At 38.3% G+C, this 27,527-nt stretch overlaps 2 protein-coding genes and 1 long non-coding RNA gene across 4 annotated transcripts; 1 reads left to right on the top strand and 2 right to left on the bottom strand.

Moving 5' to 3' along the window:
• Positions 1-4,229: 4,229 nt before the first annotated feature.
• On the bottom strand, positions 4,230-8,631 carry ubfd1 (ubiquitin family domain containing 1). The gene is made up of 7 exons (XM_080523704.1): positions 8,567-8,631; positions 7,601-7,882; positions 7,127-7,335; positions 6,768-6,833; positions 6,473-6,578; positions 6,301-6,383; positions 4,230-6,095 (listed from the first exon to the last, which is right to left on the bottom strand). Exons 1-7 carry the CDS (start codon positions 8,580-8,582, stop codon positions 5,985-5,987), a joined length of 873 nt encoding a protein of 290 aa, XP_080379830.1. The 5' UTR covers positions 8,583-8,631; the 3' UTR covers positions 4,230-5,984.
• Positions 8,632-8,801: 170 nt separating this feature from the next.
• On the top strand, positions 8,802-16,118 carry LOC308151023 (UNC93-like protein MFSD11). Of its 2 annotated transcripts, none has more exons than XM_080523832.1 (13): positions 8,802-9,185; positions 9,758-9,813; positions 10,427-10,534; positions 10,664-10,743; positions 12,554-12,650; positions 12,793-12,851; positions 13,004-13,148; positions 13,434-13,483; positions 13,618-13,680; positions 13,763-13,888; positions 13,998-14,172; positions 14,508-14,643; positions 14,912-16,118. In XM_080523832.1, exons 1-13 carry the CDS (start codon positions 9,096-9,098, stop codon positions 15,062-15,064), a joined length of 1,338 nt encoding a protein of 445 aa, XP_080379958.1. In that variant the 5' UTR covers positions 8,802-9,095; the 3' UTR covers positions 15,065-16,118. The 2 variants fall into 2 exon arrangements, with proteins under 2 accessions (XP_080379958.1, XP_080379957.1); XM_080523831.1 differs by having other exon boundaries at positions 13,618-13,683.
• A 3,766-nt stretch (positions 16,119-19,884) lies between these two features.
• On the bottom strand, positions 19,885-20,837 carry LOC308151994. Its single transcript, XR_013937321.1, has 3 exons — positions 20,732-20,837; positions 20,546-20,624; positions 19,885-19,965 (listed from the first exon to the last, which is right to left on the bottom strand). It is a non-coding gene; the product is annotated as an uncharacterized lncRNA (long non-coding RNA).
• Positions 20,838-27,527: the final 6,690 nt, after the last annotated feature.

Below are 27,527 nucleotides of genomic sequence, written 5' to 3'. Positions count from 1 at the left end.
CACTGGCCTGCTATGTTTTGTCATTCATTTGTCTGAAGAATTTCACCCACCTGATCCAAGGACAGCCAAGGTGATGGCGAGACAAAACGTATGTCTCATTTTATTGTCTCAACCAGGATCCCTTCAAGTAGAAAACAAATGAATAAAATCACTGTGAATAATTCAACCTCATCCGTTTAGTTTCTGCTTCTGTAAAACTATGAGTGATAAAGGGACAAGAAGGACTTGCAATACAATCCCTTTTTTCATTTACTATTAACAGGCTGAAAAGGAAAGATGCAACACCCTCAAATATTTGAATCCTTTCTTCTTATTTGTTCATTAAAAAACAATCTGAAATTAATTCGATCATATTATCTGGCAACATCAGACAAGCTTCTAATCAAACAACCTTAAAGTCTATGCATTTTTCATGAATAAAGTCACCTAGGCAATATAGAATGTTGGGTAACTGTATTCACCCTCGGCACTGAATGAGTTAAGAGTGCTTACCTGCCTGCCTGTTGTGATGTGTGGTATCACTGAGCAATTGAGATGGACTGAGTGATATGAGACTCGAAACCAGGACATAATTATGCAAAAAAGGGTGTGGGGTACTGTAGGGTGTGTTCAATGTGAATTAGAAAAACACTGCACATATTATTACCCCCCCCAAAAAACATAACAATATACAATAGATAGATACTAAACAAATTATTTAAAAATAAATCGACATGAAAACGACAGCAATATAATATCTGTTTGCTTATCCATAGCATAATTGTTAATAGTTTTATAATAAGACAGAGGACAAGTGATCAAGGCAGATAGTATTACCATTAAGTCACTGAACTGTGCAAATAGAATAAAGAATATTCTTCATTTTATTAAAAGAAAATGGCTAATAGTAACGACATAATTATGTGAGAGATGATACATAAGAGTGTCATACAGGTCATATATTATGAATTATGACCAAAGCATAATGTGTTGGGTTTAACCTTTAGGCTTAAAATAGAGTCAATTGGGGGGGCATTGTTTAGGGCATTCAATTGAAAATCCTTCAGAAATGGGATGGGAGCTAGAAATCAATCCAAAGTGATGAAAGTAACAGTGAGTTATTTCTAAATCAAACCACTTGATCAAGATCTACAGCTATAAACCTGAACATCCAGAACAAATGATTAAACACAAAACAAACACAAAAATACCTTATCTTTTGTGAATGAAAAACAATGCATTGCAAGATCAAACTTGTATGGGGGGGTTGTTAAGTATGTGATTATAGGTTACTAAGTTCTTAATTACAAGTTATAAGATAGGACCAACAAAGGTTGTTAAGGACACACAAGAATGTGCCACTAAAACTCATGTTACAGTGCCAGTTACTCATGAGGCTACCAGCGAATAACATGCAAACTGGAAGGACCGTTCACACTACTTGGTCCATAATATTGGATGACAATCTTGATTCAGAGTAATGCAAGGCTGTCACGCTTTAAGTGACAGTAAAGGTCAGACATTTGCTATTTTTTTTGTTTCGTTTAAAGGTGCAGTCTGGGACATCCATTGTTAGACTTTTTAATATATATATTAATATATATATACACATACAGTATGTATATAATCATTGATTCTTGAAGAATATCATTTATAAATGCCTCATGAGCTTAGTTAATCTGTTTTACACAATCCAAACCCAAAATATAAGATTATTTTAATCCATTGTTTGTAATTGTAAACTACAATGTATTGCACTATAATGTATACTGTAGCTTCAAAACATTTGGACCTAATGAATGGTCACTCATTGCATCAATAGCTCTGTTTCTGAATTTGAGAGTGGTTAAAGAGTTTTCTCCAACTGGAGAATGTGTCATGTCCGGTTTCAACGCCGAATTTCCATACCATTGGTCGGCCAACCCAAAAAAATCCCCCCAAAAAAGAAAAAAAAGAAAGAAATCTGATACATGAGAAAGGTCAAAGGTCAAATATGGTGCCAAAATATCTCCAAATGGCCTAAACATATAGGTGTCCGCCTAAACATACCTGTACTAAAACAGGTACAAAGTTGCATTTGCTCACATTACTAGCATCGACTTTGGCACAAGTACTAATAAGACCCAGGAGTACTGATTCCTAGATGATTTTGGCTTCGTTATCAGGTTTCCAAGGTGATATTCACTGTAAAAGCTGTTGTTTTTTTAGGCGGAGACTGAATTTGAGATGTTTTATAATGTTCTAACTCTATTTGCTCTGACACAGTAACATATATTTTGATTCTGACACTTCTACAACCACCCCACAGGTGTTAGCTTTCATTTGATAACAATATCATTATGAAGGCCCTTGTGATTGTGGAGATATTCTATATTCACTGTGGGCATGTCATTTCGAGCAGAAAACCAGAAAAATTAGGTGGATAAGAAGAGGTTGTGAAATGTGGACTGACAAGTATGTTATAATCTTTAAAGATATTGTGTGTAATTATTCATCTATATTGCTGGAAACCTTCAAACTTGTCATGCTACATATTTAGCAATACTGATCATAACACTTATAAAATCAGGGTGTTTGCTGGTGATGAGATCAAGTTATTTGAGAACAATGTCAAAGGTGACGTTCCTGAAAAGACATTCTAATGGGAGTGGAAACCTTTGTGATACTTTCTGAACAAACATATCTTTGTAGAAAATCGTAGTTACAATTCATTTAAAATCAGAATGATATCAGGCAATTTCTATCCTGAGAATAATTATCATAAAACCTACAGCACTTATACTATGTAGAAGCATAAATAGAGCCTGCACACATGCTCCACCACTGTTACGTCCGTAGTGTGTGGAGTTCTGTGTTTTGTTTGTTTTTTGTGTTCTCTCCCAGGTGATTGTCCTTCCTCCTACCAATTGCCATGGTGATGATCTTCAATCAACGGTGGAGGGAGGATAAAAGCCTGGGAGAGACACAGTGATGGTGCCAGTGGGCCAGACTACAACTTGATAGTTATTTTGTGTTGGTTCTGTTATTATGCAGCTGTAGTTTTGTATTGTGTAGGTTGTGTTTGTTAATCTTATGTTGGTTGCAATTTAGTCTTATTTGTAGTTGTATCCGTTAGCTGTTTACCACTTGGTCAGTTAATTACTTTACCTTACTGTGCCTCATTTATACATTATTCAGTCGCTCTTCTTTTTATAGAGTAGTTTTGAGTTCAGGAGTTTCACGGGAACCAGTTTTTGTTTATTCTGCAATAAATCTTGTATATTTTACATTGCCGTTTCTCCTCTCATTCTTGTCCCCCCGGTTTATTTAATTGTTACCCCCCCCCCCCCCAAATCCCTAGACCATTATCCTCCATGAACTTGTAAAACAGGTCACTTAATGGATAGATACACGAGATGGGCAACATTGATTGTCAAGTAGGCCTAAATAATGCTTACACACTAATGCTTATTGTGGTTTATACTATTACCCAGTGTCACTTAACACTTAACATTAGGTATCCTTTGTGGTTTGTAATTAGTTAATGATTTGTTTAATTATAGTTTTTGAATCAGTTATAACATATTTATCTGAAAGGTTCACAGACGCTTAGAGCAAACTACCTTTCGGTACCCCCAGCACCAAAGTGATAATCACACACTTTTAGTATATGGGTTATAAATGTGTTATTTACCCTTTATAACCGATTCAAATACTATCAATAAACTAATGGTTCAATGTGTAATTGTAAACCAGAGAAGTGAACAACTGTATATCTTAATGTGTTTCAGTATTTAGATCATATGACTCAGTAATTGACTACCAGACAATACCAGACTAATGACTTTATAATAAAAATTCATTAAATAGTATAATTTAATTGTCAGGAGACTGCTGAGTGGGAAGTCTCAAGTTTGCATTATTGCTCAGTCAATGTTAGCCACTTTCAATTATTTGTAGAGGGACTAATTACAAACATGTGTATGACTGATCTGAAGCATTCTAATTTATCTTCATATCAACCAGGTCAGAAGCACACAAAATCAAGTTCGTAGTTCCAGGTTTCTAATAGCTCTGCATGTGTACTCTCAGTGGATGACTTACCATGGAGGACACAACTATACCTGTCAACATCAAGCCCTAACATTCACATTTGCTTTTTTAACAGCTTTAATGTGAAGATTTCTTCATTGCTGATGCTTCAATAATATAAAGACACTTGATTAATGTTGCTATGGACATTTAATAGAATTTAATAGAGCAAATGCATAACTAACAGTGTTTAGTTTTTGTGTGTGGATTAGGAATATTGAGGTTATTGTTGCTGTCTGATACTGCATTTAGATACTTCCTTGATATGTAACCAAAATAAAATCCCAACGTGCAGCTAAAATAAAAGTCAAATGCATACAAGAGCATTTTAACCCAGTTTGGTGTGCTTATGGCAGTTGGTATGGCTATGACAAAGAGTGATGCTGTTGCCCTCTCATATTGGAACAGCAGAGCACATTTAAACTATTTGGGGATGGACTCCCTCTGCATGTAGAACAGGCCTCAAGATTACTGGAAATGGGGTTGTATCACATGCTGAATTGTCTACCCTGTCAAATGAAACAAACTAGGGCTGTGACAGTTACAAAGTGACCCTTGGTTAGACCGTTATATGTGGACCATGAAAAAAAAAAAAAAAAAAAGTCATGTTACAATTCATTGATTTTAGACCAGATGTTCTGTTGAAACTTTGAATATGTAATAGGCCTATATTCGTTATTCACTAATTGGCTGGTAAAGTGGAACAAACCTGCAGTGACACAAGCCTGAAATGAAGCTGGTCATATTTGGCTGATAAATGTAATTAAATTGTAATATAATTGAATATTCTTAATTATTTAGCTTTCCCATCATCCCAGAAACAGACAGTGTGAAGAACTGCACAGATAAGAATATTTATTTTCAAAATCGTTTCAGCTATATTAGCGAGTGTGTCACGTTATTTATTTGTTTAACGTTAGCCACGTTACTTCAAACGGTTATCGGTTAGAACGATTATTGCATGATGATCAACCATCACCCACTATCACATGACTGTCACAGCCCTAATACAAACAGGAATTTTCATTTTCTAGTACATTTCAGCACCCATATGTGCCCTAACCTTAGCTTACCACTCTAAGCTCCACTTATAAACAAGAAAGCCTCCATCAATCATTGAAAGTAATGATGGTAAATAGTAATATTCTAGCACAGAGGAAGTTTCTCATATCTCTGATATATTCTCTTGATAGTTACACATTCCTCTATTTCCAATGAGGAAATTGTCATGAATTGGATAAGGTCTTTCAACATTTTCCCTGAACATGAAACTTAAAGTTTTTTTTTTTTTTTTAATGTTACACATCATTTCCCACTTACATAGAGTATTGTAGGCTCATCCAGACACTTTGTGTCGGTAATATTTCCGTTCTTGAGCTTTCTTTGGCTGGCTCGAAGGCTAGCATTTAGCCATACCAGTGTACATGACCTGGATGAGCCTAACACTCTTTTGTTACAGAGCCACTCACACAGTGGGAAATTAGGTGTAACATCGAAAAACCTGAACTATCCGTTTAAACCAGTATCTAATGATCATTAAACTGAATTTAACTTTGGCAAGATTGCACTTGAGATAACCAGAGTGGACAAACATACTACATAAAAATGTCCTAGTGCATTATTTTCCTTAAATAACTTTTATTTCTTTAAGAATAACTGGGAGAAATGCATCAGCAATCTCTGTACAATTGTTTCACTGTTTTCCCTTGGGTTTGCTCAAAAAATTGAATGACGAAATGGGCTAAGAAATATGATGCTGCCGCTTAGTGCACATTAAACCCAAAATAATATGATAAGTCCATAGGCATCCTTCAGTTTGCTTCTCTAATATGCTTCAATAATAAGTTCCTCTGGTCTCCTCGTCGTCTCCAGTTCCCATTTACACAAGTTCCTGTTCTAGATCCCAGTTCTTCATAGTCAGTAATAGAGGCACATTAAAAATACTGCCACTTCCCAAGGACTGTGTCTTTGATTGCATCAACAAACTGCACAGGCACCCAGTAGACCCAATACTGAGAGGCTTCTGTTGGACCCAGCTGAAACGCCTAGGGAAAAATAAAACAACAAAACAGAATTTCACTGTAAATAATGGTAGGATAGCTACATGACATTAGTTCTTATGTTCTTAACTAAAAACCTTCATGGTTTTATAGATTTTCTTCCATCTTTAAGACACAATGTGTGTCTTTTTAAATTGAAAAACAAATACATTACTTGAACCATCATTTTGGCTTGTGCAATGAAACTGACCATCATGTAATAGTCATCGTGGCCTTCAATGGGTTCAGTCGCCACATTTTTTATGGAGCCCATTGGCACCTTCTCTGTCCTCTCTGTAGGAGAGAATACACAAATATAAGGGACTAAACCATACATTTGTTTTTATTTACAAGGTCCAACAAAACCAGGGCATTAAGCTCACCCTTAGTGCCAATCCACAGCTGATCTTGTTCCAGTTTGAAGGTGAGCCGAACTTTTCCACCAGATTTGTTGTACATTCCGGCTAAAGGCACTGTGGGTAAGCGTTCCTATTAAACAAATGAGAGATCACTTGCTGGTCATTAGTATAAGAACAAGGGAGTCATTCACAGTGACTGCTCTCCTAGGTCCTCCATGGTGACAACAGTGGAGTGTTTAAAAAAAGAAAAATACAAATCTGGACAGTGAATAACTCCCCCTTGCTATTATTATCATCATCAAACTTGAATAACACTTACCTTTGTTCCTTTAACAGATGGCATTATGTCCTCTGGTTTACCTTTGTCCAACACCTTTCTGTGTTGCTGTAATACAATACATAGCAGGTTAAACATTTCTATCGATAATTTGATCAATCAATTATCGATAGCAGCATTCCATACTGCACTTTCATAAGTGTGCTTTATATGTTTACAGAAGTGTGTCCTATGTGTCAGAAATTGATGCTTGAGTTAGAAACAGACAGTCTGAGGACAGGGCCACACCACTATGAAAATCTACTTCTGAGAGCACAGTATAAAACGCTTCTATAATCAAACAAATTCCATCCTAATTGATTTATCAATATGCAAACCAATGGTGTTATTAATAGTCTTACCTTTTGCCGACACAAAGGCTCCTTTTTGTTTTCCTCGGCTTTAACTTCCTGCTGAATAACCTCTTTTGGAGTATTTACAGCTAGTACATCGTTTATTGTGGATCCCACTACCATTATTTTTGCACCATTTGTAACTTTAATTTCACGTAGTGTCTTGTCCTCTGGTAGCAATCCCTTGTACATCACTTTCTGCATAGCAGGTGGAAGACCTAACAACATGTAAAAGAAAGACATTCAAATTAGCTGACGACTAATACGTGTCAAAGTCACCATATGAAAGGACAAGTCATTTCTTACCATGAAATCAAATCTAATGAAATTAGGTCAGTCATTGATTGGTAAATTCACCCATATACCTCACCCCTAAATGAATGGACAAGATAAGCACCATGTCCCTTTCATTCATTTGATTTATCTTGTCATTAGACTACTTTTCAAGTCTGACTCTGTACATATGACAGTCAAGTCTCTTACCAGTGAGTGAATGAATCCTCTCTTTCAGCTTGGCTCCGGTGCCATCTAAAGGAATTTTTAGATCATATTTATTCTTGTTCCAAATAATCTTTAGATCCACCATCTCCTTCCCCTCATCAGTGTCGTCTCCATTGCTGACAGTAGGGTCCTGAGTTGCGGAGTTTTCCCCATCTGTCCGAGATGCACATTCAGACTCCGCAGCATCCACTTTGTCAACATTTTCACACAGTGGTTCTGGCTCTTTCAGCTTGGCTTCAGTATCCATTATGACTTCTTCACTCCCTGAGAAAACAAGAGTTGCTACTAAGGTTATTTATTAATGATTGAGCAGATGTCAAGCAATTAACTGGCAATTAGTCTGACCCTAACGAATGATATCGAACATATTATTAGAGCTAGGCCTATAACTTCCTCCAGCTAAATGGAAAGCGTAGCTCCTTTTGCAACCACGCCACTGGCCAGCTAACTAGACGGTTATGGTGACATCTGATATTAGGAATCCTAAAAGTAGATGACGATGAAGGAGGAAACTGACCAGCTAGCGTCAACTCGCGAGTAGCGTCGCGAATTAGCTCGATAGCGCTAGCTACCTATCTCGTAAAATGTGTCTGTAGAATCTCACTGTACATGCGAGTTAGCAAATTAGCTAACAGAGAACACTACATTACAACAATTGCTACTATATTATGTCCTGTTCTTTCAAGAACCAAATGACAACTTGTGTTGTTGGCTCTGTAACAAAAATCGAAAGCGCTAGGGCTAGTGCGACCTGGTCAGTATCAAACGGACGGGCGAGCATTCGATTGTTAGGGTTTGAAAAATCATTCAAATCACAATGACAGCTTAAATGTGTACCAACACTTGAAAGCCAATTAGTAATACATTGGTCAGTGAACAGAAAAAAACGTAACAGTGCACCGCGGAGACAGTTGAGATGGCATACAAGTATATTTTCTCAAGACCTACCATCCTGGGTCGCCATGATGATTGTGTACAATATGAAGTGTGCCTGCTGCTGCCGTTGCTGCTGGGAAACCTACGGTCTCTACGGCGTTGACTGTGCTACAGGGCTTCCGTAGTTTGCGTTTCGCTTTGCTGTGTAATGGAAGTCACATGGTAGTTGTTTGCCAACATCGATATCGAGCTTGGTACTAATGTATGTTGGCCAATGAATGGTCACGAGAACCCAGAATCATATCTAACTGCGTACGCTAGCGCAACACTTGGCAAAAGGAAAAAAGTGAACGAAGAAGGTTAGCGAAACGTTATGCCCTAGATAGGGGGTTTTGGGTCTCCTCTTGAGGTCTTTGTAACTAGTACAGAAATGTCAGGTCCACGCAAGAAGTGTGACTGCGAGAACAATCCTATCGCCGTTTGAGTCTGAGAGAGCAGCTATCCGAGAGCGCACAGCTGGGGCAGGTAACATCTAGTGCTGGGGCAGGTAACATCTAGTGCTGGGGCAGGACAGGTAACATCTAGTGCTGGGGCAGGTAACATGGCAGACCTGAGGACGTTCAACGTGGTCGTTCTGGGAGTAGGATTTTTGCTCATTTTCACTGCCTTCACTACATGTGGAAACATAGAAGTAAGTTCAAGGACATATTTTTCCATTGGGGGGGACGTCAGCTGAAATGTGGTGTTGTCTAAAGTCTAAAGTTGTATTGATTATTAGTGTCATTTGCTAGATAGGAATCAGTCACGTGAAATAACTGCAGCTCCACATCTGTACAACATCAGCGCAGCTGGGCCACTGTTTGATCCTCGATCCTGGCTAGACTGAATTAAAGAGGAAATTAATTATGATGATATTATTAATAGTGTATACACGATAATTGAAGTGTCATGCGTTTAGCTACGTTTTGTGATCATTTTTTTAGTGTGATCACATATAGTAGATGGCAGTAGTTTATTCCCCCATGCTCTTCACCTCTCACATGATCTCTAGTTTGTCAGTAGAGCAATTGTTCGAGGACTCCTGGGTCAGGCGCATCTCGTGTTTCTAATTTGTCTCATCGGTCAATGAATATCATGCCAGACGGATGACTCTAATAAATTCATAAATTAAAAGGTCACGCCCGCAGGTCTCAGTGACGGCAGTATTTGCCGTAACATCCTATTTACATGTGATTTACTTTGGACTTTTTCCTTATTTTAAAGCAAACCGTGGTTAAAAGCTTGGAGAATGACACGTTCACTGGAAGTGGTTACCACAGGTGAGTTTTCTTTTACTTTGATTGTGGAGTAGGTTACATCATTCTGGGGACTTAATGCACCCCTGTAAATCTAATGGAATCGCCCCACCTTGCATCACAAAAGTGAAATAACTCAAAACCCAATTAAAGGGCCACCTGGTCCGGTTGAGTTTTGATTAATACACTGATCCGTTACTAGCCTGGTCACCCACTAGAACTCCACTAGTAGGCTATTGAAACAGAGCTCATGCCACTGTCCACCTGTCATCATAGACATCAGAAACAACTTTCACCATCATAGGATGGGAGATTGGAACTATTTGAAATAGCCCCTCTACAATCTATTTCAATACTTTGAAATCAAGAAAATGTGTGTGTGCACGCTAGTGCTATATGGATGTGTGTGTCACAGGTTATCAAGTCATACAATTAACACACCATTGTGGTAATATTTTAATAATGCCTTCATGAATGCATTGTTTCATGATACTATATTTATCACATACTTGATTTTGTATGGATACGGTACATTTACACATTGAGTCCTCAACATTCAGATGCATTACACCACAATGATTTTTGCTGAACATCGGCCTACGTAAAATAAAACAGATTATTATTCTTATTCCAACAGCCTTGGGATCATCTATGGCATTTTTTCCTTCTCAAACTTATTAGCGCCAACTGTTGTTGCAATCATTGGACCAAAGTTTACCATGTTTTTCAGTGGAATTCTTTACAGGTGAGTATTGACAAATGTAAATAAAGTGTTTGCATGTTGCAGATTGGTAGTTGCTCAAGTATGTGTAGTTTTAAAGCTTGACGTGGACATAGCATGTTGTTTATTTTGATGTCAATCTCTTCCTCATAGTGGTTACATAGCTGTGTTCATCATCCCATCAACATGGTCCTTTTACTTCACCTCAATGCTAATTGGCATAGGAGCAGCCAGTAAGTTCCTCAGCCTTAAGGGCTCTGCACACAGCGTGCGATTTCTGTTGGCGTCAACGTTCCATTTTGAAGTTTGAATGGAAGTCTATGAGAACATCGCATTTACCCGCACACGGCCCCGATTTTAATCGCACGGCGAACATTCGATTCCATTCATTTTGAATGGGACAAAGCACACGTCGTGCGAGTTTTGTCGCACTGTCAAATTTGTGCTTTTCCCATTCAAAATGAATGGAATCGAATGTTCGCCGTGCGATTAAAATCGGGGCCGTGTGCGGGTAAATGCGATGTTCTCATAGACTTCCATTCAAACTTCAAAATGGAACGTTGACGCGCAACAGAAATCGCACGCTGTGTGCAGAGCCCTTTATATTCTGTTTTTACTCCTTTCCCTCTGGTAGGAATTCACAAATGATCCCTTCATGTTGAAATTCTGTACAAATGTGCACTCCTAATGTAAATTGATTTAGATTATGAATTTGCTACCAAGTTATTTCTTTAAAAAAAAGTAATTTTATTGCTCTCCTACAAATACTCAATAAATACATATCAATTGCTGGATTTAACTGAAAGTGTTACCAATATGAGCACTCAAAAGACCAAATCCAGGAAGAAACCAAGACATGGATGCATGATATAACATATTATGAGTATGCCTAGTGAGTCACTGAACATTGGACAAAGGTTATCGCAGTAATAATGTCTGAAATGGAGCCTGTTAATGAGTTACGAAAAAGGGAATTAAGGGGTCATGTGCATTATCTCAGAGCGGGAACAATTCCAGCAGATTTTAGGTAAACTAACTAGGTATGCAACTAACTAACTAACTAACTAACTAACTAACTAACTAACTAACTAACTAGGTATGCAGTTATTTTACTAGGTAAACTAACTGCATGTTTTATATACACTTAGGAAAACCATATTAATACTGGGTAGGGCCTCCCTTTGCTCTCAAAACAGCCTAAATTCTTCATGGCATTGATTGATTCCACAACATGATTTTTCATGTGCACATTCAAGCTGTTCTACCACATCCCAAAGGTGTTCTATTGGATTCAGAGGTGACTGGGAAGGCCACTGAAGAACACTGTCATGTTCATGAAACCAGTTTGAGACGACTCTTGCTTTGTGACATGGTGCATTATCATGCTGGAAGTAGCCATTATAAGATGGGTACATTGTGGCCATGAAGGGATGCACGTGGTCAGCAACAATACTCCAATAGGCTGTGGAGTAAACATTCCCCACACCATTACACCTCCTGAATGGAATGAAATAACCTCAATTACACGTTTCCTATAACTGTCTACCAGTCTTTGACATTGAGGGTGTGATGTTTGAGGGGTGTCTTCTTGCATGCACAGCCCATTTCAAATCACCTCACAGCATCTCAGTGTTAAGATCCAGGCTTTGATTTGGCTATTCCAGAACTCTCCATTTCTTTCTTTTGAGCCATTCCTTGGTGGATTTACTGGAATTGTCATGTTGCATTGTCCACTCAGCTTAAATGTCTGGACAGATGGTCTCACATTTCCCTCAAGCACCCTCTGATACAATAAAGAATTCATAGTGGATTCTGTAGGGTGAGCTGGCCAGGCCCTGCTGCAGCCCCAAACCATGACATTTCCACTCCCATGCTTCCGTGATGACATTTTAGGATTGTTGGAGACTTCTTTAAGCATCTTGCAGTCTGCTCTTGGGCTGAACTTCCTAGGGCAGCCTGACCTGGCCAGGTGTTCTCCACTTGTAAATTATGTCACAGTGCTAGAGAAAGGAAGAACACTCATTGTTTCCCTCTCCTTTTCAGTGCTTTGGACAGCTCAAGGACACTTCCTTATGGAGAATTCTGATGCTTCAACAATCAATAGGAACACAGGGATGTTTTGGGCTCTTTTACAGTGCAGGTATGCAATGTTAGAATTTGTCAGATATACAAATTGGTTTTGTGTGTTTACTGGTCATAGTCGTATCATACTGTAAGTACGATTACACTGTCATTTGTGTCATCATTATGTATAAATATTTTACATCGGTTTCCTTTTACAGCATGTTGTTTGGCAATCTTTACGTTTATTTTGATTGGAATGGAAGGACAGCAATCACAGGTAGGTACAGAAGATTTGACGATAACATATGAAAATTGCTTAAATTATGTACAGGGAATTGTTGTGTATTTGTTTTCCTTCTTTCAATATTGTTTCCCTTCTGTAGTTGTGTTTTCTGTGTCTAATACACTATCCTTTGCTCTCCCTCTCAGAAAGGAGCAGAAAGACAATGTTCATAGCTCTGCTGGTCACCTCTGTGCTTGGAACACTTAGCTTCCTGACATTGAGAAGCAATCGTCCGCAAGAGGAGATTCTCTCTGAGGAGGAGGGGCAGTCTTTGCTGTCAACTGGCATGATGTAAAGAAACTGATTTCAGCAAAACTGTATTTGCACAGTGCGATGTAGATGGTCTACGGATGCTCAACAAACTATCATCAACTGCAACTCTATTAATATGCCTAGGTGTTATGTTTAGGGTGAGGTGTTAGTTGAACAGTTTGATATAGGTAGTCGCACATCTGTTTGCTTTGCTTATGGGTTTCTCTTTCAATGTGTAGTTGAGCATACTGCTATGCTTGAGATATACATATATAATATATGGAATGGAAATAGTTTATTAACACTCCCTCTTTTATTCTGCAGCTATAAGCAAAGAGCAAGCTCCGCTGTAAGGGATGCAAAGTCTGAATTCAGTAAGTGAATTTTAACCGTCACAGGCACATTTTGTATACTATGGTCCAACATCATAGAATTATTTTGGAACACGTATTTTACTTGGATTATATTTTTGCACTGTCCACAATAATGTGTTTTTCTCTCTCTTAAGACATCATCTTGCACCTTCTCAAAACCAAAACAATATTGCTCCTGAGCTGCTGCATGGCATACAGTGGTGAGTAGATTGCCCACAAATGGGTCATATGAAAAGCTTTCCTCAATGAACTGTTGCTAGAAGTGTGTCCTCTTTATAGGTCTGGAGCTGTCCTTTTACAGTGGTGTGTATGGAACATGCATTGGGGCGACAGAACAGTTTGGAGGGGCAGCTAAAGGGTTGATTGGAATCTCTGGAATTGTGGTGGGAATTGGAGAGATAGTTGGTAAGTTTATGATTCCCACTGTGACTCAAGGTCATTTTTATTATTTAGTTTGTTCTAAAATCCTTTTCTTTCTTGTTGGTGTTTGACTATAAGCCATTTATTTTATCAGGTGGAGGACTCTTTGGATTAGTATGCAAGAACAACCGTTTCAGACGCACCTCTGTTGTCTTTCTGGGAATGGTTGTTCATTTTGTTGCCTTCTACTTGATCTTCCTCAACATCCCAGATGATGCCCCTGTGGTTTTAAAAACCAGCACACAGCACAAGCCATATCTGACACCAAGGTACAGTTTTTTGTGTTCATTATCATGGATGCTGTCTGTGAAAATTACCTGTTGGGATCCCCTCACAGTTAAAGGGATATTCTGTGGACTCAAAATACATCCCATCATGAGATTTTCCACTGGCCGTGGCTGTAGTTGATGCATCCAGACAGTGTTTAGGTCAAGTTCCTTGACATTATAGCCATAGCACACCATTTACTATGGAAGGTTTTGTTTTCAAAATGAATATGGCCCTGTAGCAATACTGTGAAAAGAAAATATGACCAGGCTACTAAATATCAAAGAGAGCAGAATAAGTCATATTTAATAATGTGTGTAATAATCTCTTTCCCTAGTGTATCCATTGCCCTGCTGTGTAGTTTCTTGCTTGGACTTGGTGACAGCTGTTTCAACACTCAGCTGTACAGCATCTTGGGGCGTGTGTATGCTGAGCAAAGTGGACCTGCTTTTGCAATCTTCAAATTCATTCAGGTAACTCCTGGTAGGGCATGATGCATGTTTTGCATTTACAAAACCATGTGTACCTGCAAGTGATACTGAAGATCTACAATGTAGTTAATTAATAACTTGTGGGATTGTGACAAAGTAGTATTCTGAGAGAACTCCACAATTGATATGGTATACTGTACTCTGAAATAATTCAACACAGTTTTTATACATCTTTGTACTCATCAATGTACTCTACTTCTACTTTTAACAGCCTTTATACGATGATAATAATAATCATTTCTCTTGCCAGTCCATATTTGCAGCCGTGGCCTTCTTCTACAGTGGTTACCTCCTGTTGACATGGCAACTCCTGCTCATGGTCATCCTGGGCTTCACTGGAACACTCTGCTTCTTCTTGGTGGAGAGGATGCAAAACTTCTCTGTGGATTTGCAGGAGTACTAATCTTTTAGGCCCCATCATTTCAACATGTTTTGTAGGTTGTTGTTGTTTTTTACAGAAAATATACTCTGCACCTTTGCTGTTTTAACTTATCTTGAACAGTAGAGCAATAGTATTTTGATAATCAATATTTTTTTTATTGAGTTTTTACTACAGAGATGTTACTGTAGGATTTTATGTTTCATATTCATTTTACGTAATAACCACTCGCCTTATGTCTTCGATGTCTTTATGTGTTGCTCTCAGGGTTGTTATTTATGAAACTCAAATTGTCGCCAATTCTGTTGTGCTATATATCATAATACATTTAGTAAATTCCTTTGTTTTTTTATACATTGTTTATTATAGGAATATGTACATGAGCTAGTTGTTAAATGTACATGTACATGAGCTAGTTGTTAAATGTTCATATCAAGGCTTTTTCTATTGAAAAACTTAACAGTTTGATGAAATAATGTATACAATTATTGACACTCAAGTTAGCCATGTGTGATTGTGATGTTGAATTATACTGGTAATTGAATGCTGTTATATGTTTGCCACCAAAGAGAATGAGAAATAGCTCTTCATATTAATATTGATTCAAGTCTGTCTCAAGGAAATAGAACACATGTATGTTACCTTTGCTTATTGTACTTACTTACTAGTTGATGAGGGTTTCAATATGAGTGCACAAGCTCTTCCCACTCCCCACACAGTGTCGCAGACACTGCTTGTTGTAAATCAGGGGAGGCTGGTGGTGGTAGAAATCAGAGGACAGGCTAATTGTAATGCATGGAATAATAAGGAGTGGTATCAAACACCATTTCTGAATTTGTTCCATGTAATTACAACAAGCCTGTCTTCTGTTTTCTGCCTCCACTGTTGTAAATTAAGTGTTGAAAGCGGTGTAAGATGATAAAGATGCTTAACAGCTGTCATACCAAAGCTATTCAGAGTCACCCAGTGATGTTTGGAAGTATTCTACTAATAAGACATCCAAGTGCATTAACATAGAAAGGCAGAATATGGCTTGTTCACTTTTAATGTTTATTTTTATTTTTAAATAAATAAATAAATTTACTCAATTTAATTAAAGTTCTCTATTCCCTCTGACAAGAAGATTAAGCACATACACAACTGACCTGAAACAACCCATTTTAATTGTATTAATATCACCTACTTTGGTTCCAGCTTGGCCTTTTCCTGTAATTAGAATGTAGGGGCCTACAGATTGCACCTTTAATGTCAGAGATCATTGTCTGTAGGACAAGTGGTTGTAGCCCTGATAGAGACAATGGCATGCAATACATATTACGTTCAGAAGATGGTGCCAAGACACTGCAATTACACCTACACTACACAATGACACAAGATCAACAATGTTTGAAACGTTATTCTACTTCTGACCACTACTTGCTGGTATTTTGGTTAGTTAGGGTTAGTTTAGTTTATTGTTCAATTGCACTTTTATTTTTGAAGTGTTACAACTTGCATATAAATATCATTGTTCATATGAAATGTTTTCAGTGAACAATGCAAAGTTTTAGGAAAATAATCTCATGAAGGTGATTTAAATGTTTCTTCTCCATAAATGTGATACATATTTCTCTTTCTAACAAGGACATTTAAATGTTGATCACTTCAGGGAGATGTGATATCACTTCAGTTAATTTGTTTTCCAAGCAAGGTCCAAGGGCTGGGCCCATAAATCAGAGGGGTGGACGAGTAGCCTTGGAGGAGCAGGGAGGGCACCAGACGTCCCAAAGTACTTCACAGGTAATTGAGTATTGATTGCATTATAATCAGAATCCTAAAGTGCTTTTCCTGCGTGCTATTTTCTAGTCAATTGTGCCACTTGATGCTCTGCATACAAAAATAAACAAGAATGTGAAGTAAGCACTGAAATACTTAAGTCAGTCAACAACTGCTTACATTACTTTGCGTATTACAAAATATCCATTTTTGTTTGGTTGCATGTACATCTGTGATGTTTTCATTTCAATTTTCAAGTAAAAGTTAGTCTTCAAACATAACCCATTTTGCAGGGTAGCGTATGTTTATTCATAGACCATTTACCATTTGTTGCATTGAAGTATTTCTAAATAGCCTTGGTTGTGGTTTGTCACAATGCCTTTACCTGTATGCTTGTACAATTCATGACAAGCTGGTATAGCAGACCCATGGCTTTGTGACAATTGCCTTTCACAATCACCTCTAGTTCCCTTTGTACTAAACGAGTGCTTGTCACAATACATTCACTATACAGTTATTGAAATTCATCTGAATGTCTCGGTAATTCCAATATAACTTAATTGGGAATTTGCATAAGGAAATACCAAACAACCCCTTATTGTGTGCAACACTGTACGTGCAGCTCTAACTGCCATGTGGGGGTGTATTTCCATGGAAGCTGCATTTGACAAGTTCCAGAGAACAGAAATAAGGAAGCAACTCCTTGTATAAGGAAGCAATCTCCATATATGGGCATACGTTTACTGGTTTCCCATATCTCTAACCTATACACATTGTGTAGAATGTATTCTATTTAATGTACTTAAGATATCAAGTTTAAAAGTTAGAAATGTTTCTTAAACTTGAGATATCAAGCTATCATGTCTATTTGTTTATGTCAGGTCATGCCTACATGGCAGTCATTTGCATTTTTCAGTGCAGGGGAAATTTCACTTTCTCAATATGAATGGCACTGTTTCATTGAGAGAGACAGTCACTTAAAGTTTTGAATTACTGTTTTACATACTGTATTTGGGGAATGGAATTACCAAGAATTAACTTTACATTTATTTTTGAACAAAGACTTTTGATAAGGCTCCTTAATCTCCAACAGACTATATCAGCAACTAGAGGACACTTGTGAAATTAAGGACAATAACATTTTTAACATTTAACATAAAAAAAATTGTTATGCCAGAATGGAACATCTGTATGAATATTCAAGTGTCTCTCCCTCTAACATTCATCTGAAAGGTTGGTCCATTGCATTAACATGTAATAATCTCTGGTTCTCCCCAGAATGTTCTGCAGAGCACAATTAGAGTTCAATTTTAAGTCAGGGTACTGTACAGCAAATATTTGTCTAATGTTAACTTGTTAAGACAAATGCCAACCTTACATTTTACAACCAGTAGTACATAAAATGCCCCCATTTGAACAGCTTTATTCATTTTATTAAAACAATGGTAGAGAGAATATTTAGTTTCTTCTCCAATTAGGTATTTGCAGTTTTTACACTCATATTTATTAAAGTAATCTGTAAACGTACACTCTAAAAGAATATCATGACTTAAGGAATGTTTGCTACCGGTAAAGAAGTAAACCATAGAAAAAATATGGTATTGGAAAAAACAACCATCCGTTGCACTTTATTTAACAGTATTGTTCTACTGGTATTATCAAGTATTTACTTCCTGGTACTTACTTTAAAGAACTACCTGATACCAAATGTGCTGGTACCAAGGAGTGCTGTAATTACTAATAAATACCTGATCATTTCTGTACCGTAAAGACCCCCAAACCAAACATCTATTATTTGAAGTAAGCTCAAGTCACTATAGCTAAATTAATTAGCATAAAAATACCACATGACTGAATAGATTTCATAACAAACTGTCTGTGTAGGTTCTATGGTGTCTAAGGTATTATTACAAACAGTGATAAGTGCTGTCACTGAGTATTTGCTCAGCCTGATTTGCACCAAAAGTAGAAAGAAAGGGATTTCCAAGGGTCAGACATGGTTCTCCCTGGGAATTGTGTATGAAATCTAGAGGCATATTCCCTGTAGGGCTTTGAGGTATCTCACTCTCCTGACACTTATTTAGCAATTTCACTTGTTCAACACTCTGCCCTGGTCCTGGGATCCACAGATCTGGGCTGTTTAGTCCCAGATTTTGTAAATCTTGATAATCACTGTCGCTTGGAGGAACGCCACATTCAGGGGTAGGCAGACTGTTGTGACATGGATTCATATCATAGTTCAGTGCCTCTTTACTGTACTCATGTTGGAAGCTCATCAGTGGTGCATTCCTGCAGATATCAGTCTCTCTCTTATTTCCCAGGCTAACCGCCTCACTGAAGCTCTGATATCCAACAATGTCCCTTTTGACATTTTCAGCTGTGGACACATTGTTCTCACTGGAAGCATAACTCAGGCTAGTATCCTCTGTGGATGGGCCACCGTCATATGGGCAATATGAAAAGTCTGTTTGCATGAGGGTTGCAACATTTGTGGACAAGTTAAGGTCTTGTTGAACAGTAGCTAGACAGGCCTGTGGTTTGACATTTTTCAACACCTCTCCTTCATTAGGATGGTAGGCAAAGTCACAGGAGAGCACAGGCTGTGTAGAAAACACGGGTGTCAGAGTTGACTCTTGACGGCTAAAATAGGCCCTATTGTTGTAGGAAGATGATCCAAAACCTCCAACTTTAGCATTATAGTCAGATGAGGACACAGCACTGTCTCTGTTTGACTGTGGGCAGTTAATATGTGTACTTGCATAATCCATCAGAGAACTGTCAGACAGTGATGACTTATGAGGATGCCTATCAAGATGAACAAGGGTGGGGAAAACTTTGCTCAGGGCTTCCTGAACATGATTGATGATTTGCTCATTGCTGTGCGGGCAAGTGTGGGCATAACCTAGGGAAGAGGAATCCATCCCACTGCCATTCTGGCATCTCTCACCACTTTCTCTAATGGAGGGGGTTGTCCTGTATAGCAAAAAAAGAGAAGATATTTGTTTACATTTATTTCCAATACAAGGACTTGACTGCCAAGACAAGCAGGTTGAATGTGCAGACATTATATTACTATAGCAAAATGCTCACCATGGTTTTCCGTCAGTTATGTCCATTTTAGGAGAATCAACATAGATGGATGATAAAACTATTTTTCGAGGAGAGAAAAACTGTGATGGAGAAAAAGGCATCACCAAATGAAAATACTTCATTTGAAATATATAAGAACTTAATTAAGTTCCGTGAGAGGCCGTGATTTACTGTCAATATTGCCATGGGTAGGGGGAGTTGTTCGGCACAATGCACAGTGAAGGGCTGGCTAACCCCTACCAAATGACAATACGATAAATCACAGCCTTGAGGGCATTAATGCTACAAATACAACAGTTACACAACCAATTAGAAAATTGTGACAAGAAAACAAAGCTTTATGTATTTATTTTGTGATAGATTGTGGTGGTTTCTGCCCTGTGCTGAGAAATATTGTTCCTAAAACTACAAACGTTGTTAAGGGAACGTGATACAGAAATCTACTGCGGTGTAGGAATATCATAATATGTGATTTAACTGTGACATTATTGTTCACATCTTCGAACTCCTCTCGGCCAATCACAATGCTTGTTTTCATCAATCCGTTGTATAATGAAGGTTGTAAAATGAACAATATTTGAGATTGCATGTTTGAAATCTAGAGAAAGACAACTAGTTAAACCACATTTAAGTTTACCCATTCAGTTAATGGGGCCTTACCTTAATTTCTCCTGGAACCATAGACAAAAGGTCTTGGTTTGAACATTTAGGAATGTTATCCCACCATTTACCTTTGAGTCTGTATGGAGGACAAGGATGTATTTAGTCATAGGCTGATAAATACACATACATCCTCTGATTAGAAAAAAACTTGAAAAACATGATAACAATTTCAGGAGTACATACCTAACACAGCACCAATACAGAGCAATTGTAATGATTACAACAGCAATGGAGAGGACAGCTGTGAATAAGAGATGCAGATGCAGCTGTGAATAAGAGATGGATGCAGCTGTGAATAAGAGATGGATGGAGAATAAGTTAGGTATCACCAGTCAAGGTTTGAGAACCTGCTAACATCTTTGTTTTATAACTTACGCTTAATAAATTCCCATTCTTCACTCCAGTCACTGATATGACTGTTTAAGCCAGATGAGTTTATTAATGTTCTGACCCTAAGCACATATTTTTTATTTGGCTCCAAGTCTTTGCCAAGTATCTCGTATGTTGATGGGATTTCCTATAGGAAAAATGAAGGGGGTCAATGTAGTTTCGTTTTGGTGGACTGACTCCATAAGACAATGAGAGGAAATGGTGTAATATTACATCACCCTTACTTCCTTTGTTTCTCCTTTTTTTCTGTAGTTTAGTTGACAAATTAGATTTCTAGACATCCAGCCATTCAACTTGTAGTTTGTCTGACATGTGACCAGGAAATTGCCATTCACTGTTTGTGTCACATTTAGGATTGTGGGAACTCTAGGCTTTACTGAAGAGGACAAACAATAAGGTTAATTTTACATACGTTTTATTTGTAGGTTGTTAGTCAGTCTCTAGTGTAATTAAATGAAAAATAGAAATCTGCAAGAAGAAACTCACTGCTTTCCGTGATGTCGATGACTTTAACATATTGAGGTTTCCCAGAATTCCAAAGTGTTGCATTATACCGCTCCCCGCAGATTAGTGCCATTTCAATAGAGCATCCACATTTGGAAATATCTTTGGACCTCTCTTTTTCCTCGAATGTGCAATGAGCCATTCTGGGAAATACAGGTAGACATTAGAAATACGTCTTCCTAACGCGATTAACATAATCATGCAGCATGAAACAACACTGATACTTACCGAGGTGTAGAACTGTCCAAAAGATCCATATCCATGTTGTATCCAGAACAATTAGACTTGTCAGATGTAAAATGACAAACCATAAAATCTTCATAGTCATTGAAGCAGTGAAGATTCATCTCACTCATTGCTACAAAAAGAAGTAATCAATAAGAAAACTATTATTCATTATCTGGGAGAATAGGCCTCGGCCTATAGCCTACTGTAATCATACAACAACAACAACAACAACAACAACAACAACAACAGCAACAACAACAGTCGTTTATTTGTATAAAACACTTACCACCCAGCACAGGTGCGAGATTGTTGAAAATGAGGAGCAACAGAAAAGACATTACTGCCATAGCTTTTACGAGGCCACACTGTTCAATCTGAAATTATTCGGAGAATGTTTTCTGTCATTGTTTCAATTATTCTTTAACTTTTCTTTTTTTCCTTTCTCAAATCGTAGCCAAAATATTTTGAGGAAGTTGACGGTTTTTATATCAAAGACAAACCATTGAAACAAACAAAAGAAACATATTCCTTAAACCGCGTATAGTCCATTTAATCCTGATCAAACGGTTTCATATCATGTAGGAATAAAACACTGAAAGAAAAGTTTACTAGAGGCGACGACGCAACGCTGCTTACTGGAAATTGTTCCACTAGATTAGGGCACACCTTTCATGGGAAGTTCATCCCCTTTCCTTATGATGATATCACCGAATTAAGGGCGGTTCTTTTATTCATTATATATAATTGCACGTTTATGATAAGACATATATTTAAATATGGTGGATTTATATTTCAGCGATGACATTTTCTTAAAATAGAATGATGATGATGATGATTCAGACATTATTACACAGTCTCTCACAGTTACTGGCGTCTACTTTAGCGTCATCTGCCAGGCCTGCCACAGATACTGACACCAATACCTGTCGTACAGTCAAAAAAGGTGAAACAAACCCTAATAAACCTTATAATAACCTTTACGTTTGTTTTTAGGGAGGTCGACCTAAGTTGCTAATCCAATTCGTTCCACTTGAGGGCGGTATTGCCATTGGACTGCCCAATGTGTCTAGCACTCGTAATAAAACGTAGAGGAAGAAGAAGAGGAAGGCGGGAAGGGTTAACAAACAAACAAATTGAAGTATTGAACTTATCATACTATTGTATTGAGTATATATATATCAGTGGAGGCTGGTGACTTCCAGAATTGAGGAGGCCAAATTTTTTCCCGCTTGCTCGCTTCACTCGCGATGGAATGTTCCCTGTTCTTCTTATCTGTCTTTTTATTGCCTGCACAATGGGTCATCAAATAAACAAAACAATTGGCATGAATCTCTGGTCCGCCTGCAGCAGCTATTGTCCCTTCTGCTCAGGCTCACAACATTCACCACAACATACTACATACAATCAATGACATGTCAAAAGCACTCAAACACTATGTCAATCAGACACACAACATACAATTCAGAACAATACTTCATCCATTTCTAATATTTATCCTGCAGAACAGCACTCATACGCGTGTGGCGGAAAAAGGTACTACACGGAGGCCAGGCCTCCTGTGCCCACCCATTTTCAGTGATTTGACCAATCACATATTGCCATGAAAAAAATTGCATTACATTGACTTCTATGAGAAACCACTTTCCGACAGGAGGCCTGGCCTCCGTGTAGTACCTTTTTCCGCCACACGCATGTATGAGTGCTGTTCTGCAGGATAAATATTAGAAATGGATGAAGTATTGTTCTGAATTGTATGTTGTGTGTCTGATAAAAAATATAATTATTGCTTTTTTAAATCTCTCTCTCTTCTCTCAAATTATTGGGGAGGCCAGGCCTCCTCCACCTCTATGGAGGAGCCTCCACTGATATACAGTATATATGCTTTGTTTAATCGTTTTCATCCGTCAGCACAATAACGGGGACACAAGTACTGTAAGTTACATTAAACGACCTAACGTAGCAAAGTGATCAGGCTCACAGGGTGGCTTAGCCACTAGCTAACGTAAGCTAACCTGTTTATACAGGTAAGAAACACATTGAGCCCCAAGGGCTCATTTTCAAGTGTGACCTGTTCAAAGGCCCTGTAACGTACTGGTGCACATCTACTGTTACTGTAGTGTAGCCGTTAGATGACAGGTGTTAACATGTACATATACCTCTCGTGTAGCTTGTTAGCTAGCTGTAGACACGTGTTAGTGATCCAGTTCTGTACTTACAGAGTAGCTGGCACAATTACAATCAGTTTCAAGTTACTTGAATAGTGCGTTCGTTTCATTTATTACTTAAGTCTGCTTGATTGGCGCACATTGCGGATGACAGAGGCTTATCTGCTTATTGTGTTTGGAGCTCCCGCCGTTTCTTTCAGCTACAATGATTCTACTATTTGAAAAGTAAAACACGCTAAATAAAAAAAATCCAAATGTATAATGCTTAATGTATCGCAGATCCCCAGGTAGTTATCTCATGCAAAGTATATGCAACCAAATACTCAACATGAAATAGGGGGACTATCATGCATGAGAGTGTTCTTGTTTATAAATGGTTTAAACAATACAAATGTCCTCCAATAAAAGCTGACAATCTGTATTTTAAACTTCATATTAAAACCTTGTTCTTGCCTTTCTGTTATTTCCCCTTGAAAAATAACAGAAAAAGTAAGGGCAGAGTCTTGATATTAAACTCTGACTTTTCTTGCTGTCCATAGGACTTGTATAGATGGGGATGCTGCTATCTGGCACTACTATCCAAGGCTGTTAGTCATGACTCAAGTAATCTCTGAGGTGGTACCTCCACCGGACGCCCTGGCTCCCTCAGACAGCCCTGTAAACACTTGGGATGAAGCCACTCCTGTGAAACATCGTCATGGGGACACCAAGATGGAGGTGGGAGGGGCTACCGAGGAGCCTCCTGTGGACTGGTTTGAACCTGTAGAAGATGATGATGATGATGGCGATGATGATGATGATGATGAAGAAAATGACGCACAGAGCTTGGACTACTCTGTTGGGGAAAGACGCATTTTTGTCCGAAGGGAGGCGGAAGAGGAGAGTCTTGCCGGGGAGAGTGAACGGAGCGGGAGCGTGGCGGGCAGTGAGAAGAACTTCAAGAAGAGGGCCAATAACCAGTATGTTGGTATTGTTTATTGTTGGCCGTGTTCATAGTACCAAATATCAATTATGTGACTTCTAAGCCATAGTGTGTATACTGGTCATTCTCTAGCAAATGGTTACTGGATATATTTCCCTATAATCCTCTTTGTAGATAGCCTTTTGATGTCTTGTCATATCTGTATCTGTATTTCTGTTATTCCACTATGCTTTTCCTAATGATTCAGTATTCATCTCATGTCAATTTTTAGTTTGTCACGTAGGAAAAGAACGAAACCTGAAGAGGGATGGGAGGAATGGCCAGTACTTGGAGACGGGTGGATGCGCAAAGCGGTCGTTCGTCGCTCAGGTTCCAGTGTCGGCCAGAAAGATGTTTATTACATGAGGTAAAAACTACCTGGCAGTATTTGTATTTTTAGACCAATGGTTAGTGCAGATTTTTTGACAACTGATATGATGATCATAATCTCAATCTGAATAGCACAAATGGATACCAAAGGTTTTCCTACAAACTTTTGTCGTTCGCAGTCCGTTGGGGGAGCGTGTGAGAAGTCGAGTTGAACTTTCCAAAAACCTGGGAGGAACTCTTGACATGTTAATGTTCGAGTACAAAACAGGGCTGTTCGTAGATGGCCAACAGAAACCCATGCGTAAGAGAAGGAAGGTAATGAAAAAGCTTTTTAATGAAAAAAAAGCTTTTCTCCCTGATGAATATTTCAGCATATTCTATAGAGACTTCAGCCTATGTAAACTGTAGACTAAGTCCACGAACATTCCCAACATTGCCAATCACTTTCTTATTTTGTTACAGAATGAACGTGTGGAATCACAGGTAATATTACCCAACCATCAAACTTGCTCCAATCTTTAATTACCATTAGGAGCTTGAAACATAGTTTTTTGTCAAATTAAAAAGTTATTATGGTATCTATCTCTACTGATAGATGGAGTTGTTCTTCAATCATTATGCAACTTCTAAAATATAAGAGCCAGAAACGCCGGTTTTGGGTCAGCAAATGGACCAGCAAATGGTGGGACAATTTCGTGGCAGGGGGTGTGGTTGATGAGGAGTGGAAGTTAAACTTCCGCATGTCCAGGGCATCACTCGTTTCTTTGGCCGAGCTCGGACAGTCGTATTCGTATTAGTATGGGCAGAGATATTTTTGTGGTGTGGACAAAGTAGTTTATTTTTTTTAAAATGAGGACGAAAATATCAGCTTAAAAAAATATCCATAGTCCAGGCCGTCGGTGCATTTGAGCGCATTGCCGCTGCACTGGTTGGCCAAAAGATGTGATTTTTTATGTTACTTCAGCCAAAGGCTATTGGGGCCGTGACTTTTTCCTCAGTAGGAATTGGCAGCTTTGTTCATATGTTGTTAAATAAATGATAACAGTAACAATAAAATTGTCATTGTTCTTGGTTCAATTACATCACCTTTATCTCTAGACGTTGCTTGAAAGAACACCAAATATTGATATGTCCTTATTTCTTTAAAAAATAACTAAATATTTCATGGGATGTCCTATTTTTTTTTCACATGACTGTATATGCCATTTAGTTCACACTTTTATCCAAAGCCACTTACTTTGCAGTGAGTGGATACATCGTTTTCTGATAAAGATTGTATTCTTTTCCTCCTTCCTCATTGTTCATTGTGTCTTTCAGGCCTGGGCTAAAAAACGTAAACGGCGTTCCTGTGGGAAGTGTGATGCTTGTCTCTGTAGGAAGGACTGTGGCACTTGTGATTTCTGCATAGACAAGCCCAAGTGTGGAGGCAGCAATAAGAAGAGACAGAAGTGTCGTCTACGTCAGTGTCGGAGACAAGCCATGGTGAGGGTTGAGAAAGCACCGTTGTTGAAATGATTGTAGTAGAAGTATTTGGTATGATTTTTGTAATCATTTTAGAATTTCCTTGCATTGCATGCATTCATATTGATATGTCCATGGTATCTTTGAATTCATGAAATGCCCAACATGTGTAATAATTACATGAACAGCCTTCTCATTGACAATCGTTTGACATGTTGCCTGTGTGTACTCCTCTGCTGTGTTTACCTTTTTAACGTTTGGAGTAATGGTGTATTTTCCTTTCTCTTTGCTCAACAGACAGACACTGTGTTTAGAAAGGCTGATGCCCAGGGCAGACTGAATGGAGGGGACGGAGGGAGACTAGTCGTGGACCAGGAAGTAGACACGCACTCTAGAAAGCCGGACGTGGAGGATGAGGGCACACCTATGGTAAATGAGTAGCTCATACCCTGTTGCATAGCTGGGCCTTTGAACCATTATTGTTCATAAGATTAATTGCCTAAAATTGCCTAAAACCAGTGTTCAATTTTCCAATACTTTTGGAGCCCTGAAATATGGGGAGTATGTTTTTTTTATTTTTAAAAGAACAACTATACTTTCTAAATTGTGGACCCAATCTGAACACCCCCCCCCCCCCATTAAATTAAAGTTGACAATCTCTACATAAACCCCATATTAATTGTTAATAGTTTCAAATCCGTATTGAGCTAAAAGAAAACCCAAATGCTTCCTCTTTCCAATACTTATGGAGTGCACTGTATTGGAAAACAATACTGCACATTATTTCACTCTGAAATGCATAGCTCACTTCAATACATATCCAGATATAAGTCTAGATATAAGATAATTTGTGCCTTTTTAAGCTGTCATTCTTCAGACAATCACATTTGATGGACCTTTTGCACAATGCACAGCATAGGCCTACATGTCTCAGTCACGC

This window comes from Nansenia antarctica, assembly GCF_963989245.1.
Source record: "Nansenia antarctica genome assembly, chromosome: 2".
Lineage (NCBI taxonomy): Eukaryota > Metazoa > Chordata > Actinopteri > Argentiniformes > Microstomatidae > Nansenia > Nansenia antarctica.
Note: the sequence above shows the minus strand (reverse complement) of the source record. Positions and strands in the feature narration are given on the sequence as shown.